We start from the raw sequence: 18,198 nt of genomic DNA, 5'->3' as shown, positions 1-18,198 counted from the left end.
TTGGCCTCAGCAGACCCCCGTGACCCTGTGTTCGGATTCAGCGGGTTAGAAAATGGATGGATGGATGGACAAAGTGTGTGGCCACCTGGGAGTCGCAGTGTACGTGTGTCTGAGGAACACACATTTAAGTGCAAATAAAGATCTAAATGCTTGCTTGATGGTTTAGAAAGGCCTGGATGGTGAAATGGATGGTGAGGGCCCCACTGTAGGTGTGAATGAATTGCACCTTTTTGTCTTGTGCAAGTAGCGAGCTTAGCAAATCAATGGTGGAGACGCCTGATTTCTGTAATTGGCCGCCTTGATTTGATGGGGATACCTCCATCTGTCCAATTCTGTATTTGATTGATATTTTAACATGGAAGCCCTCACTTGTGTGAATTTTTTTATTCTTCCATAAACTGTTGAATACTTTTAAGTCTCCATTTTCTGAATGTGCCATTTCTCTTATATTACAGCAGCAAAAGCAAGATGTATGAAAATAAAATCTCAGGGGAATCAAACACAAAAAGAGAAAAGTGAAACCTGCCACCAAGTTCAAATGATTTCAGTTGCATCAAGATATCTTTTATTTCTTGTACATATCATTCAAGAAATCCCAAATACTCGATAAAAAGTTATTTCAACTCAAAAAATATATATAAACTAAGAGAAATAAAACTTGCACACTCATTCTTCAGATGAACAAAAATACAAACGTTTGCTCTCTTTTGGTAGATCGCATTTTTTGACTTGTTTCATTAACGATTAAGACATCCTTTAGAACAAATCGAGTCGTGTTCTGTCCATTGTGTGGCAGTGTTCAAAACCCACACTACTTTTTTTTTCTCCCCAAGTAATTCCCAGAAAACACATCTGCTGTTTCAAGGCAAAAGCCCCCACTTGCAATGTCCAAAGTGTGTGGGGTTCAATTTATTGGGGGCTGCTCTGCTCCGTGCCAGTCTTCACTGAACTTAGGCCGGTATGGTGCATATTGTGAAGAGGCAATAGGAGTGTGAGCAGAAGAGGAGTGGAAGTATTGCCAATAAATTTTGATTAAAAAACAAACACTATTGATTCCAGTTTCAATAAATGGAGTTAGCAGATTCTAGTTTGATTATTTGTGTGGAGGTGTTCTTGTAACAGGGATAGGTGCTGCCCTGAGTTTAATTGAAAAGAGCCATCATAATAATGAAATCCCAGCTGCAGCAGCTTCAAAATGAATACGTACTTGTCTTTTGTAAGACAAATCATTTAGTATGGCCTCGTGCTGATTTAGTCAGGTCAGGCGGTCAGAAGGAGACATCTTTGCATTTTGACGTGTAGCAGAGGTTACCGATTGTTTAGTGTGCTTTTGGAGCAGCAGAAAATTGGAACTCTGCTGCCCTAGTAATTTCCCATGAAGGTGGGTGGGGTGGTGCAACACTTTCAAACCCTTTCTTACATCTTAAAGTTTCCATACTTTGTGTTGCTTTGATTTAAGAGTCACTGTCTCTGGTACCCTAGCAGCAAAACTTTCAGTGTTCCAATTTATTGGTTCAAGATGGCCTAGATTACCTTCTAGCCCATCAGGTCTGAATGGAAGCACACTATTTCCCTGTCCCTTCACTTTATCTTTGCAAAAACTGCAAGTGAAGGGCACGTAGGTAACTTTCGATCTCTCCTGGTCTTTCTTCCCAACCGCTCTTAACCTGATCAACGCCTGCCCTCCATACTGCTAGTCCATGCTAGTTATAGTAGGAGAGCAGGTGTCTTTGATCAAACCAGCGAGGCCTCCGCTAGTCATAACTCCGTGATTTCCAGTGGACTCTCCATGATGATTTCCTTGGTTCTGTGCAGTGGGGTAGACTTAGCAGACTCTGTCCGGGCATTGCGGTCACTGTAAGGTCCACCGTCACTATGAAGGGCTTCTAGTGACCTTACTAGGGTTTTTTGATCGTCCTCTGGGAGGCTGTTAATGTCGGAAGTCAGAAGAGTTCCAGTACTTCCATGGACCATGTGGATTCCATCAGACCCTTTATACTCAATTGGTTCTTTGTGCTTTAAACGTAAAGTACCCCTCGATGGGCGTTCCTCCTCCTCCTCGTCCAGGTCACTCTGGATGAGCTAAATGCATAGAAGAGAAAAAGTATTAGTGCAAGATTTTCATGTAAATTAACTCAACTTGCAGGCACAGTTCTTGTGTGTTGTTTTTTCAACTTGAAGTACTCACTTCAAGGCTTGTAGTTTGGTGCCCATTGTCCACTACATACACTGAAATAACTGTACTACAGTATATACTTGTTGCAGAGTGTTGTTTACACTTCCCAGAAGGAAAAGATCTTGATTTAATGGAATGATTTCTTTATGCACAGAAAGTCAAGAATCAGTCAAAACTGTGCAGGTTTTGAGAGCCAAGGGTTATAAGGAAAAGGCAATTGGCACAAAAGCAAAGAATCCAGGCAAAGTGAAGTGGATGTTAATATATGGAAGCAACTAAGTAGTAAGCTGAAAAGATCTTTCTTGACACTGCAAACACTCAAACACAGCACACACCATGCTGTACCACGGAGACAGGGTATGGGGCAAATCACCCCAAACATCGTGCCATCTATTGCCACACCTCTGTCTCAGATGACTGGTCTCCGTTGCTGGTAGATTTCGTGACCAGTCTTGCGGCAAACAGCTTCTTCAGCCTCAGATAGTCATCCAGGACAACTTTCAGCAGGGATCCCTGGCAGTGACACGATTTGCGTTAAAAATAAAAGAACCACAGATTCCTGACTGTAGAATGCAAGAGTTGTTTTATCTGACTCCTCCCATTGTGAGTCAGATGTCCAACAGTTGGGACCCCAATCAAGCAAAGGTTCATGGTTTTAAACTAATACTATGGAATTATTGCTCATCCCCACAAAGGCTTAGTCCACATGAACACAGAAACATTTGAAAATGCACCATTTTTTATTCATTTTTGGCCTTCTACTCCCACAGAAATGGCATTTTTTTTACTACAAAAAACTATTTTTTTCAAAATCACTTCCCAAAACATACATTTAAAAATAACTGATAATATGTACAGTAGGTCACAATGTGGATGGTGGAAACGTACCTTTTCAAAATTACTAAAAAATGATTATCATCTGAACAGGCACTGACTTCAGTTTTATTGGGATAATCCCCTTTGTAATCTCATTTTTACAGGGGGATAGTTCCACTCCAGGCATGCGTGGACCTTGCATGTTGTCCTGGGGTTATGTGGGTTTTTGTTCTACGTTTCAAACAAAGTGTGTGGCCACCTGGGAGTCGCAGTGTATGTGTGTGTGAGGAACACACATTTAAGTGCAAATAAAGATCTAAATGATTGCTTAATGGTTTAGAAAGGCCTGTTCTTAATGGATGAATGGATGAATGGATGGTGGGGGCCCCACTTTAGGTGTGAATGAATTGCACCTTTTTGTCTTGCGCAAGTAGCGAGCTTATCAAATAAACGGTGGAGACGCCTGATTTCTGTGATTGGCCGCCTTGATTTGATGGTCCAACAGATGGATACCCCCATCCGTCCAATTCTGTATTTGATTAATATTTTAACATTGAAGCCCTCACTTGTGTGAGTTTTATTATTCTTCCATAAACTGTTGAATACGTTAAGTCTCCATTTTCTAAATGTGCTATTTCTCTTATATTACAGCAGCAACAGCAAGATGTATGAAAATAATATCTCAGGGGAATCAAATGCAAAAAGGCAAAAGTGAAACCTGCCACCAAGTTCAAATGATTTCAGTTGCATTAAGTGATGTTTTATTTCTTGTACATATTCAAGAAATCCAAAACACTCAATAAAAACTTATTTCTACTCAAAAAATATATATAAACCAAGGGAAACAAAAAACTTGCACACTCATTCTTCAGATGAACAAAAATAGCAACGTTTACTCTCTTTTGGTAGATCGCATTTTTTGACTTGTTTTGTTAACGATTAAGACATCCTTTAGAACAAATCTAGTCGTGATTTCCTAGTTTCTCAGCATCGGCTGACATGTACTACCTCTTGAAACGCTGGAATATTTTGCCATACAGGTAAAATTCCGTTACAGCGAATATCTTTACAACAAAATTTTCATTACAACGAAGTATTTTTATGGTCCCGACAGTTTCCCCATATGACACGAGTCTATAGAAATCTCGTTAATACAAAATACATACAACTCATCACCCTCCTATAGCAATGGCAGACACGAAAAAACGCTAACAGTTCATATTAGAAAAAAAAAAGTAAATTTTTGCAGCTCTCGATTGCGGCAAAAAGAAAAAAGACATTACCAGTGAATTCAGAATTTCGCCATCAAAACTGTCAAATTTCTTGAAAGACTGAGCAAAAAAAGAAGAAAAATCTCAGGTTGCAAATATATGCAAACTGCTGCAGTTGAAGACGTCGATAAAGCCATTTTTATGTGGTTAAGTGATGCTTGTTCAAGAAACATTCCTATTAATGCAGCACTCATTCAAGAAAATGTAAGGTTTCTAAACTCTCTTAGGACCTGGGCCCCCCCCCACCCTAGCTGGACAACACACTGAAGAGCGTCCCAAAGTGCGATCACTGTGTCTGTGCGATCACTGTTTATCTGTTGTGTTGTCTCACAGCTCTGCTGCGTCTCTCCGCCAAAGCAAACTCGATGGGTGATGCAAGGAACATTGTAAATGCAGGGCACAGTATAACTTGGCCACTAACCTGGCCACGACCTTGCCTGACTGCTGTGTCTGTTTATAGGAGAGTGGCAGATCCCGCTACAATAAAAAACACTGCTGTTCCTGTTTCAAGCTGAATAAAGGTAGTTTTGCTAAATTATTGAGACTAAGCCTTGTGTTTTGGGGTGCAAGACAGGGACTTATAGCGCGATCCTGATCTTTTAGGATTCACCTCTGTGGTGCTTCACTGCAGCGCTGTGAGCCTGCTGTTGCCCTGCCCCGGCAATGGACAAACAATCTTCCACAGATGCGGCAATTGCACTTCGGGACACACTTCAGCGTGACATTCCCGTTGGGTGGGGGGGATCCCAAAAGAGTTCAGAAACCTCACAATATGAAGAAGAAGAAAAGGATGATCCAGCTTCTGATTGATAACTGTGCGGCCCACAACATGCTTCCGCATTTAGATAATATTTGCGTTGAATTCCTCCCACCCAATTGCATAGCAATGCTTCAGCCATTGGATTTGGGTATCATTCGCACCCTGAAAGTGTATTATCGCAAGGAAATGCACAGAAAAATTCTTGTCAGCATTAAAGGAGATTAAAATTAACGCGAAAGAAGCTATTGAAATGATTGCAAATGCCTGGACGCAAGTGAAAGAAAGCACTATAGTGACAAATACAGAATCTCATTACAACTAAATTTTTATTACAACAAAATATTTTTTAGGTCCCTGGAAGTTCGTTGTAACAATATTTTGCCTGTATTTATTTTGGCAGGACTCTCATTCTATATTTTCCATATCTTTGGCTACCTTTAAAAGCAGTCGTTCATCGTTTGTCCAGCCAAAGACATCTGGTTTCAGATGCCTAATGCCTGATATCGGCATTCAGATTTACCTTGTGTTAGCTCTAAACAAATTGAAAAAACATGCCTACCCAATGAATACGACTTGTGTGTTTTTGCTATTTCAGTGACAATCTGAAAATGCTAGTGTTTGAAATGGAAGTAGTGATTTTTTAAATTTATCTGTTTATGTGGACTAAGCATAAAATGGACATATTATTCTTATGGGGCGATTTTTGTCTGAAGCGGTCTTAAGCACATTTTCATAAAATTATTTAAAATATGATGAAGGATTTTCCTCATTTGCTCTACTTCTTTTTGACAGTTGAGATGATGTGATGAACACTGAATTGTTGATCTGATAAATGCCAAAGTGGTCAGAAGGGAATGAGTCACCTGATTTGCATCAGTAAGCAGTAACAGTGACCTGTCCTGGTGCTCACCTTTATAGGACCTTCTCTCATGATCTTCCCCAGCTTGGCAATATTGTCATACTCCTGGATTGCTGCCCGAAGATATCTGTCCTCTTCTGGCTTTGAGGCCTGTGGCTCACGGCCAAATGTACCCTGCAGAAAAGTAAATGCCATTAAGATGGGGTACAGAATGATAACAGACATACTTTAACTTCTTCTGCCTTCCTTGTCCTGACAAGTTCGACGATTGACTTCTTAGCATATGGCTGTCTACTAAGTTTTCAAAGTCTCTGGGGGTGAATTCAGTTCAGTTCAAATATGGCATGCTGTATGCATGATTGCCAAGTAATTAAACAGACAAAGAAGGCTCTGTGCTATAATCTTAATAAAAATAACAAATATGTAAATGATTTTGTACAGGTAATAAATTGGTGACTACTTGTAAGGTCAAATTTGGGTCTGTTAGTGATTGTGCCCTGTGATGAGCTGCAACTCCACCCCAGGGTTGTCTCCTGGCATTCTGCCTGATCTTGTTGAGACAGGCTCAGCCCCCACAACCCTGAATTGGATTAAGCAGGTTAACTAATGAGCAGATGAATGTTTATTATTGCATATCATCTATGTGGCATTTGCATTTTTTCCCAGTCTTCCTTTCATATCCCCAAAGATGTGCCATTTCGATTGATTGGTGATTCCAAGTTGATTCTGCATTTGTACAAAACAACCAGTTTGTTCCATTCATCCTCTCACACTTTGTTAGATTAAATGGGACATGTCTATAAACTACCATCTTCAACTCTCTTCACAGATGTTCTATGAGGTTTGTCTAAGCTTTGGCTGGGCTACTTGAGGAGAGAAGCCAATTCAGCATTGTCTTGTCTGTAGGCATGGAGTCATTGTCATGCTGGAAGGAGACCTGTCACCCCAGTCTGAGGTCACACACACTCTAGAACACGTTTTCTTCAAAGACCACTCTTTATTTGGCTGCATTCATTCTTCCCCCAATTCTAACCAGTCTCCCTGTCCCTGCTATTGAGAAGCGCTCCCACTGCATGATGCAGGGATCATTCTTCCATGATGAGCAGTTCCTGGTCTTCAAGCTGACATAGTGCTTGGAGTTCAATTTTTGTCTTATCGGACCAAAGAATCTCTTTCGTCATGCTCTCGGGGTTCTTTAAATTCCATTTGGTAAGAGTGACTTTGGTCAAACCACATACCATAAATGCCTGATTGATGGAGTTCCATCAGGTACTCCCATATCTGCAGCAGACTTCTAAAGCTCTGTTAGAGTGACCATTGGGTTTTCGGTCACCACCCTGACCAAGGCCCTTCTTGCTCAGTTACTTGCTTTGGCCAGACAGCCAACTCTAGAAATAGTCCTGGTAGTTCCAAACTTCTTATAATTCTTGATTATTGAGGCCACTGTGCTCCTGGGAGCACTCAATGCTTTAGAAATTGTTTTATACCATTGACCCGATCAGCACCCCAACACAATTTTATTGCAAAGGTTTATTGAAAATTCCTTGGACTTCATGGCCTGATGTTTGCCCTGACATGCAGTATTTGAATAGTGTGACCTCATACACAAAGCTGTGTTCCTTTACAAACTATGTCCAATCAATTCAGTTTGCCACAGGTGGGCTCCAATCAAGTTCTACAAACATCTCAAGGAGAATTAAAGCAAACCGGACTAACCTGACCACAACCTGGATTGCCACAGCAAAGGGTCTGAATGTGAGATTTCAGTGTTTGATTTTTAATAAATTTGAAACCTTCTCTGAAAAAATGGCTTCACTTTGCCTTTATGTGTTATTGAATGTAAACTGATGGGCAAACATAGCATATTTATCCATTTAAAATGAAATTTACAAGACGACAAAGTGTGCAGAAAGTAAAGAGGTCTGAATACTTTCTGAATCCACTGTATGTAAGTGAAAGAAGTTATGCCATGGCAGAAGTAGTTACTTGGGATTCTGGATGGAACTATTAAAACTATCATCATTATAACAGAGAGAATGTGTTGTGTTTGCTGGTATATCAGATTAACAGTATCGCCAGACTTGGCCAGTAGAAGATGTTCATCATTACCAAATTCTGAGCATTGCTAGTAAAGATTTGTATTTACTTTAACTGTGGGAGAAGAACTTCATGCAGAAAGACCTGGAAATGTTTTGGAGGCCCCACTGCGGAGAATTTGTAGGGTCAGGTTCACAATGTCATTGGTTAGGATAACATTTCTTTTATTTTCTGTGATCATGCTGTAGCCGTTAAACTCTAAAACTCATTCTTGTTGAACAAACATCATATAACATTATGAACAAGACCCTTTTGGGACTGTGTTTAGTGTCATTTGTGTGCTGTTTGTACATTTGTTATTATATATGGTTAATGTTTTTTGTAATTTAATACATCTTATACATTTTTGCCATACCTTTAGAGTAGTAGTAGTGTAGTAGTAGTGTACATTTTCCAGGGCAGAAGGTTACAAGTGGAACCAGTATAAACAGGATTAGTTCCTTCATTAAAAAAATCTTATAGCTTAATGAAGTCTTTTATGTAGCGCCCAAGTGATGGGTTGTCTTTACAACATTTTACTTCAATAAACCTGCATCTACAGTGGCCTGATATTCTGTATACACTGTATAAACTTTACTCTGTAGGCTGCATGTGGATACAGCCAAAGGCGTTAATATACTAATATCCACGCTCATTCAGTTTTCTTCTGAGTGTGAACCACATCACAAGACTGAAAGAACTGAATCTTTTCATTTTAATCAAGTGGAGGTGTTAACATTACAAAGGCAATTATTATAGTGCTCCCCAGCTATCATTTTAAAAATGAGTTCAAGAAAAATACAGGCATACAAATGGAAAATGGTTAAAAGTAAGTTTCCCAAAAACGACAGAAAGTTTTTCCACACTCAGAGAATAACAGATATGTGGAATAAACTACCAAATGGAGGTGGACGGTAGTAATTTGGGGACATACAAAACTCAACAGCATGGTATTTTTTAAGATTTAGGTGAATAGAGATTGACGAGTTCTGTTGAGCTGAGTGACCTGTTCTTGTCAAAATTGTTCTTATGTTCAAAAGATGTTCATGTTAAGTTAGTTGGCGAGTCTAAAGTAGTCTAGTATGACCGAGTGTAGGTGTGCATGTAGATGAGTTTATTCCAGAGGGTAATGCGGCTGGGGACAGACTTCTGCATTCAGTGAACCTGTCATTGAAACATGTCATTCAGAAAACACACGTGTTTGCCTTTTGAGTCTTTTACTCCTACTTAAACGTGAAATGCAGAAGTAAATTTTGAATGGGTTTCATTTTTAACTTTGGTTTTGACCTTAATCAGTAAGCACTTTGAACTGTTCAGTGTATTCAAGAATTAAAAAAAAAATGTTTTGGCCTATCTACGTTTGTGACTTTCTGCAGTTTTATTCCATATCCTTGTATGTTGTGCAAATGCAAAGAAGGTCCTACAGAAAATAAACTCCCAGAGTGCCATTCAGTTCTCTTCAAGTTCTGGTAGAATTCAGATATAGAATCTGCAACATTTCAGCTGGTATTATCTATCTATCTATCTATCTATCTATCTATCTATCTATCTATCTATCTATCTATCTATCTATCTATCTATCTATCTATCTATCTCATACTAACTCTATCGTTCTATGTATAAATAGGAGATTTGAGGTGCAGACACTTTTTGCATGTCAGGTTTTTTGTGCTGGTCCTAGCAATGCTGGTCATGCATACTGAGCAGTTCTCTCACAAAGCAGGTTCAGTACCCAAAGCGCTGTTTTGTTTCTGCTTTAGGAAGTCAGAAGCTGGCCCATGTGACTCATTTTGGCATCAATCTATAAGACCCAAACTGTTGTAATTGAGTATTAGTCCAAAATTACACATTTTGAAATATAATCATGGAAATACATTCATTAACCAGCTGTTGTGTAACATTTTTTGAGTCGGCGTATTCTACTTGAGGGTCATGGACTGAATGAATTTAAAATACCCAATGCATATAAACTTCACATATTTGGGATGCTGGATGAAAACTGGGGAAAAAAAACACCTAGAGACATTACGGATGTGCAAACACGAATCAGACAATGATTGGGCTTCTTGAGTGATGAGGCATGCAGTACTAACCACTGTGCACTCTCCGTATGTGCAATCTTTTGAAAAAATACTGTATCATTTTCACAATCAAAATTATCTGGCAGGTATTGGTTCTAAATGAAATTGGGGCAATGGCAGAAGCATTCTACCAGGCCGATCTCAACCTTGAATGTCTTGTGACCCTTCAGCTTTTATTAAAATATACCAATATACTCCAGTTTAGGAATTAACCTCAATTTGTACCCAGACCTGTGTAGTGACATGGTCAGGTATAAAGCCATTACTCCTACTGGAATAATATGGCTAAGACCTGGCACACTCTGGCCAAAATAAAGATATGAACGCATTATGGAGGCACATGAAAGAGATAATGCAGTATCATAACTGAATAAATGTATAAACACATACAAGAACACCTCTCACAAAGTTTCATTTTAAAGTAAAGAAGCACATGCTGCAGGCAGCACTGGGAGCGAGAACTTGTGAAAATGTGGTGATGGCAGCTTGTTAGACGTTAAGTTGAGATTCTCGCTTTTTTGTACAGCACATCACAAACACAATGTCTTACTGTGTCTTCTGGAGCCTATGTAGTCATCTGTAGTGTCTATGAGCAGAATCAGTATTGCTTTGTTTAGAAACGAAACAAATGGTATGACCATATATTTTTATACAGTTGATTTTTTTCAACATTGCAGATGTATGCTGCTTCAGTAAAGTTTGACCTTCCTATGCAGCACACACTCTGCTTGGGCCAGCTAGTCATTCTTTCAGACTAGAGTTTTTATTCTTAAATTAGTCTAACTTCCATTCTGTAGGAGACAATCTTAGAAAGTTATTGTTTATATTAAATTTTGATAAGTGTTTGCTTAATTTGAATTGAATGTAGGTTCACCATAGCTACATAGTTAATGGAAGATTCTAGCTTATTTCCAGAGCCACCACATTGTGTTAATGGAATATCCTTAATACTCTGCTGTATTTCTGGTTTGACAATAAAATGATCTAATTGTTATTGTGTTAAATAGAAACATGAACTGTTAGATAATTATAATGATATTAATGCCATTTATTGATATAGTGTCTTTCTCATGCTCAAAGCGCTTAAAGATTGGAAGATTGTAGAAATGTTACTAAAGTACTTAGATCTTAAATAAAACATAACAAACATGAGCATTATCAATTTTTTTTGTGAGAACTGTTTGCTTTAAATTTCACCAAACCCTTTAAATTATAGACATTTGTTTACATACTCATCACACTTTATGCACAAGCCTTTCCAGTAGCCATATTTGGAACTGTTTTGTAAATCCTCTTCAAATGTGGCTACACTTTCTAAGGGCCAGTTCATACTTCACGCTCAGAACGCTTACACGCATGCATTACGGCTGCCACGTGTTCCCCGCATTCTTTTGACACATCTTTTGAGTATGTCTTCAGAAATTAACGTGATGCTTGAGCAAGTTGTAGTACCAGCAAAAATATGGGTGGCATGTGTGTTGAAGTTTTGGTATGTGACATCAGCATCGTTGTTTACTATCAACATGTGACGTTAAGCCGCAATGCAGCTCCAACAGGATAAATCTATGTGCTTCCATCTTTGATGAGTGGTTCGATGCAGTGAAGCAAATTATCAAACTTAAATGCTGACCTGCGAAAGTATTCATGGTGCTTTTCTTCATCCATTGCTCGCATAGGCAATACATGCGTCACATATTCCCCATCATGCAATACTGTTTGCTGTTGCCAACTTTTTTTTTTTTTGCACCTTTGCAAAAGCATCAGAATGCAAAGATTTTTTATCTTTGACATCTTTCATCTTTCTTTCTTCCCTCAACTCACAACACAGCAAAACCAGACATTATTTTCTCACCATGATGACTGCCACCTGGTGGAATCTTCCAGATTAATTTAAAGTACGCGTGCAAGTATAGTCAGTACACTGCTTATGTAGCAGCAGCATCCTCAAGCACATGCGTCACATAGTATGTATGTCCAGCCTGAGAGATATCAGTACCTGGATGAGCCCATGCACGTGGGCCCCATTATGAAATACAAATATCTAAAATCAATGGGACTTCGCATTGGCATGATTTTGATAAGGATAAGTAGTGAGATTCTGTTCTGTTTTATTGTTTTAAGCGTAATTATTATAAGGTTTTGTATTTTGCTGTTACCATATTAAGGCTGTAAATCTGTGTTAGCTCTTTGAGTGAAGGGCACGATGTAAGAATAAATTGAAGTATTTGTGTGGATTTTGCATGAATCATTTTGCTTGCTCGTTTTTAAACAGACTGCAAATTGAGTCACTCATTCTGAAAATAGCTGAATTTTTTCTACATGTTTTTTGGTGTAGTGGGTAGTGCTGCTGCCTAACTGATGCTGTATCCCTGGTCTGAATCTTTTGCCCAGTTGATGTTCACATAAAGTCTGCGCATTCTTCCTCTGTCTGCGCATGTTTCATTTTGCCCCAATTTCATTGCAAATCTCTAAAAAACACATGAGGTAGGTGGATTGGTGCTTCTAAATTAGCTCCAGGGTCAACAAAGGTGTGAGTGGGGTTTGCAATGGAGATTGGTGCCTTGTCCAGGGTGTCTCCTGTCTTGCAATCAGTACTTTTGGGGTGGGTTCCAGCCATCAGTAACTCAATATTAAATTAAGTTGGGTTTGAGAATGTTATGGTTTGGTTCTGTATCTATCAATTTTTTTTTTTTTTTAGTTTACACACGTGTGTGCGAGCAGGGCTGTTCCACAGGTCAGTAATGTCACTCAGGTTTTCCGGGAGGTCATCTTCATGCTCGGCTTGAGCAGCCAGTTCCAGATTTCGACAGAAGGGGTCAAGCCACACAGGGTTTGCCCTGTGAGAGGAGAGAAAAAAAATGAAATCATGACAGATTTAGCACCAGCGTATATGCACCTAGCTCGTCATTCATTCAAGCCTGAAGTACAAGGTTAACAGGTTAACTTCTATCCAGCTTGCTAGTTTCCATTGAGAAAACCTTTTTATCAATCCTCAGGTATTTGTTGCTTTGCTAAAACGTTTAGGATACTAGGAACAAATTATTTAAAAGCAATTTAGTAGAACCATTGGTTCTGAATTTAAAAAATCTCCAACGTGAAAAGTGATGAAGCAACATTAAGGAAAACACTGTAGGGCGTCACTCACATGAGGTAAAGATTAAGAAAATCAGAACAAAAGCAAAGCGTAAATCAAGAGCTGAAAACCATGTTCTCTTGTAAGCTGCAATACAAGGATGCTAACAGGCCAGCTCACCCTTCAAAGGAGTACTTGTTGGTGTTTGGCATGTCCAGTATGTCCATAAAGCCTTGTTTTCCTATAAAAGAGAAGACATATTTAAAATTCAGAAAGCTGCAGCATCTCCACAGACGGTGTTACTTACTTCAACCAATATGACTAGCAGCACTGGCTTCAGTTGCGATATATGCCCACTGGGTGCCACTGCACAGTCAATTTTTGTTCCACACAGGGGAAAATGTATAATGGATCAATTTTCAGTTTAGCTTTTATTATTAAGCAGTGTTAATTACATTATATTATGAAAAATGAATAAATGTAGATATTGTAATAAGAAGTGAGCATTCTTATAGTGTCTCTACATGCCAGAATACACTAAGTATGTAAAATAGTAAACAAATTAAATAAAAAAACAGCACAAAGATAAACACATGAAGAACTCATTACAGCCAAAATAAATAAATAAAATAAATATAAAAAATAGAAACAACACGAGCGCAGCCTCTCACAGTCTCCTAATGTAGGTTTTGAACCCCTCGCTCTCAGATATGGTGACTCACCCACTTACCTACCTTAAGGTAACCCTATAACTAACTCCATCCATCCATCCATTTTCCAACCCGCTGAATCCGAACACATGGTTACGGGGGTCTGCTGGAGCCAATCCCAGCCAACACACAGCACAAGGCAGGAACCAATCCCGGGCAGGGTGCCAACCCACCGCAGATAACTAACTCCCAACACTCTTTTTTATTTGATTCTTTCTCAGTTCTATTGTCTTCTCATCTCTCCAATTGATCCCCTTGCCAACCTCACATCCTGACTATACACACTTGATGAGTCTGTGCCTTTAAAATGCATCTAGCGGTGATTTCCGGCTCAACCTTGGGGGCATTTTTCAATTTGGGGGGGGGGTCAAGGCTGGCAAAGCTGGACTTTCTTTTAGATGCTCCTGCTGTTCCTGCCCTCTTGAGCTTAAGTTACCTTCAAAGAAAACATGTTTTATTTATGTGTAACTTACCCAGTGATGTTGGTAGCGTTGTCAGAGAAATTTTAAATGTCACGTTTTTATGAAGAACACAAATCACCATATTCCTGTTATGATGACTTCAACAGAAACCCAGCTTGAGCACAGCAAAACATCCATTAAAAACCTGAATTTGCTCATGTCAGGTAACCCACCTGTTACGGATCCAGGTGTAGGCTCATGACATCCAAAACATGTGTAATTTGGCTAAAATATTTATAAATGAACAATTTCTGGTGTTGCACATGTGCGCCTGGGGACCATCTTCCTGTCTCTTAAGCATGTAAGCATTTCCACTCTGGCATGAGAGAGGGCACTAATGCTAACAGTTGCGTCTCCTTTTCCCGTAGCACAAGACAAAACCAGGCTGAAGCTCCTTCCCTTCTGATCCAGATAATATACAAGGCACCCTAATCCAGCAGGAGGTTTCTCATTTGGACCCTGGCATTGTAGAAGGACTCATTCTGGCTAACATTTTTTCCTTAATTGTTGGATCTTCAAGAAGCCACTGCGACTGTCTGCTAGCCTGAGTGGCTAATTTTCCTTTGTTTATTCTGACTAAACTTGGTGGCCCAGCTGGCACCCCAACCTTTTCCCTACTTATCTTGGTCTGCTTACCTTGCCACATTCACATTGAAAAATGCCCAACAGTGAGGCATTTTCAAACAGGATTGACCTTTCCAATTGAAGATCCATCTTCCCCCTCATTTATTGGTTAGAAGTAGATCCAAATAACAGCTCATCGTTAATGGACAACTGTAGCACTTCACATTATATGTACATTCTAGAGATTGGTCTGAGAAGTGTGTACAATTTTACAACTGGAAAAATTTGAGATTGTTTATTGCATGTTTTGATATTGTTTGCTGTTATTCATTGTGGGTCTCTGGTGAAGCTCATTGTATCCGGAATATTATTATCTCAGTTCTTCACGATAACATAAGATTTAAATATTTTCTTGGCCATCACTACAAACAATGTGGGGTAAGTAACAGATAAAAAAATGATAATTTCTTGAAGGAGTGTTCTTTTAAAAGTTGCCACAGCCCTCTTATTTCCTGACCTCTTAAAGTGGCAAACCTTAACTTGCTCTCCTAACTTAGCACCTAGTGCTGCCCACTAATAGCCCGGAGGTCTTATTTATCAGTGAGGAAGGGTGCCATCCCTGGCATCTACTGAAATGCCTGCAACCAAGTTTCTTGGTGAAGTATTCACATTGCTCCAGGTGTAATAAAATCCACAGCTAGACAAGAACATAGTGTTCACCTTTGCGCAATTCAAAATTCAGTAGGGGTGCTGATGATGCCTTAAGTACTACAACACATCTTATTTTGAAATATCTTGAATATCCCATTGCTTACGCCAGACATTTGTTTATGGATTTTATTTTGGCGTTTAATACGTTATTGCCACTGATTCTGGTAAATAAGCTGATAGAGGTGAAGGTGAATCCTTGTATAATTAGATGGTACTTTGCATTTCTCACAGGCAGGCAGCAACATGTGAAAGTTAACTCAACCTTTTCCGACATACAGAAAATACTGACACTCCTCAGGGTTGTGTATGTTCCCCTATTTTTTACACTATATACAAATAATTGTACGAGACAGTACATGAACAATTATATTATTAAGTTTTCTGATGATGTGGCCATTCTGTGTCTGCTTACAGCAGACTTAGATATTGCAATATACAACTTGGAGATACAGGTGGTTGTGCAGTGGTGTGGGGATCATAATTTGATTTTAAATATTAATAAAACAAAAGAAACAGACTTTGATCCAAGGTCCATTAGTGATCATAGTTCAGTTTTTATTAATGGAGAGAGAGTTGAGCAAGTAACAAAATACAAATATTTGGGTATTTAAATTGATAGTCATTTGCATTGGGTCCATCATGTGCAGTATGTTTGTTCTAGATTTGGTCAATGTCTGCACTTCTTGCGAAGGCTAGGGTCAATGGAGTGGACTAAAATAATATGTTGTTATTTTACAGACTAGCTATTGAATCACTTATTCGTTATGGTATTATAATATGGTTTAGTAATTTGACTGTGAAATGTGGATCACAACTCTAAAATTTGATCAGAAGAGCAGGTAAAATAATTGGCATACTGCCCCCATCCTCTGTCCAAGACATTTTTGAGGAGACAGTGAAGTGAGATGGCAGGGACTTAAAATAATTGGTGACCCAACTTATATTCTTTATAAGGAGTATAAACTAATGCTTTCAGGCAAGAGATACAGGTTACCAGCCTGTAAGATGAACAGGTACAAAATTTCTTTAGTTCCACTATCAATTAAATTATTAAATAATAAGAACTGAGTTTTTTTTTGAAAGGGAAGGTGTAATATATTTGGTGTAGGGTAGTTGTGTAATATTCTGTGGAATGTATTTAGTGTAAGAGATATGTATGTGATATTAATATGTGTTCTCTCAAATGTTCAGGACAAGTTTCTCTTAAAAGAGACAATGAAGGCTAACCTAAACTAACCTAACCTAACCTAAAATAACATGTGTTGGTCCCTGGGCATTTTCTTTCTCTTTAACTTTTACTGTTTTTCTTAAGTATCCATTTCCACCAGAGCATCCCGTACACATGCAATGCATGCTAACCTGGCCTTGCCCTTTCTCCAAGGCTAGAATTTGATAGCAGGCACCATTACTGGCTTCCCAATTTCTCTTAGGGTCTTGCTGAGCCCTGATCCTGTCCTTTGTCACTCTTTTCACCATTCAGTTCTCTTGCCCATTGAGACACTCATCACAACACATAAAAAATATCTTGAATGTTAAGCTATATTAATACGAATAGCATACTTAAAATAATGCACAACATTGTGTTTTGATGACTTAGAGAACTGTTTTACTCACCAGTTGAGCCAGCAACTACTGCTTTCAGTTTTCTCTTATGCCTGCAAAAGAAAAAGAGTTACTGGCACAGACAGGCAGGAAGCAAAGAGAGCTGCTCCAGGTGCAATAATATCCACTGCTAGACAAACATGCAGTTTTCACCTTTGTGCAATACAAAATGACAGCACTTGAATCCTGGTTCACTTCTTGGCTAGGATACTCTGTGCTCTTTGAGTGTATTTTGAGATGAAGTCCATACAAAAAGTGTGAAATTAGATTAACTAACAATTATAAATTGTTTGTGAGAGCCAACAGCGTGTTAAGACTCTGCTGTGTTGTGGATTGATCTCTTATCTAGAGCTGCATTTAGTTATTGTCCCCTAAAAACTCAATGAAGAAAAAACAAAACAGACAGAATACACAAAAGCAAGTGAAGAGCATCTTACATTGTGCGATAGTACCAGTTCATGAAGACAAACAACATGGTAGCCAGGAACAGCAGGACTGCAAGGATGATGATGGCCATCTGTAAAAAAGAGTGAAAAAACAATACACTGGCAAGACTTTAAGAAACTTCCAGAGGAGATGTGAAAAAACAAAAACAAAAAAAGGTCTCAAATCTCTGAGGATTTGCTATATCCTATATGCTATATGCATATGCTATATGTAATATGACTGAAATAAAAAAAACAAAAAGAAACTGGTGACAACAATCTGAGACAACTGACCAACATTTGAGGGAAACAACAAGTGATGACTCCAAAATTTTATTCAAAGATGGAGACCAAAATACAAAAATTGTTATGGTATTATTGGTATCATTGCTAATGTAAGAGACTAAGGTAACAAGAATAAGAGATATTAACTGGGGGAAGAATGACACTGAAACAGATCATGAGTAATCAAAAAAGTGAATTTATAAGAATTAGATAGTAGTCTGAACTGATAAATATGACCTGAAATACAACACTATGGAATATGACAATATGAGAGTAAGGATATTATCTGAGCAAAGCAATTATTAATCTAAAGTGTATTGAAATCGAG

At 38.7% G+C, this 18,198-nt stretch overlaps 1 protein-coding gene across 3 annotated transcripts in view; it reads right to left on the bottom strand.

Annotated features, from left to right (window-relative positions):
- Positions 1-539: 539 nt before the first annotated feature.
- cdh23 (cadherin-related 23) overlaps positions 540-18,198 on the bottom strand; it is a 1,336,251-nt gene continuing 1,318,592 nt past the window's right edge. For 2 of the 3 annotated variants that reach the window (XM_051923901.1, XM_051923902.1), the window contains exons 62-67: positions 17,598-17,677; positions 17,173-17,213; positions 13,293-13,353; positions 12,747-12,876; positions 5,934-6,056; positions 540-2,082 (exon numbers count right to left, since the gene is read on the bottom strand). In XM_051923901.1, the coding sequence (XP_051779861.1) occupies positions 1,759-2,082; positions 5,934-6,056; positions 12,747-12,876; positions 13,293-13,353; positions 17,173-17,213; positions 17,598-17,677 (759 nt within the window). In that variant the 3' untranslated portion in view covers positions 540-1,758. Of the gene's footprint in view, positions 2,083-2,578; positions 2,690-5,933; positions 6,057-12,746; positions 12,877-13,292; positions 13,354-17,172; positions 17,214-17,597; positions 17,678-18,198 lie in introns of all 3 variants that reach the window. The other variant, XM_051923904.1, reaches the window with a different exon arrangement.

This window comes from Erpetoichthys calabaricus, chromosome 2 (assembly GCF_900747795.2).
Source record: "Erpetoichthys calabaricus chromosome 2, fErpCal1.3, whole genome shotgun sequence".
NCBI lineage: Eukaryota > Metazoa > Chordata > Cladistia > Polypteriformes > Polypteridae > Erpetoichthys > Erpetoichthys calabaricus.
Note: the sequence above shows the minus strand (reverse complement) of the source record. Positions and strands in the feature narration are given on the sequence as shown.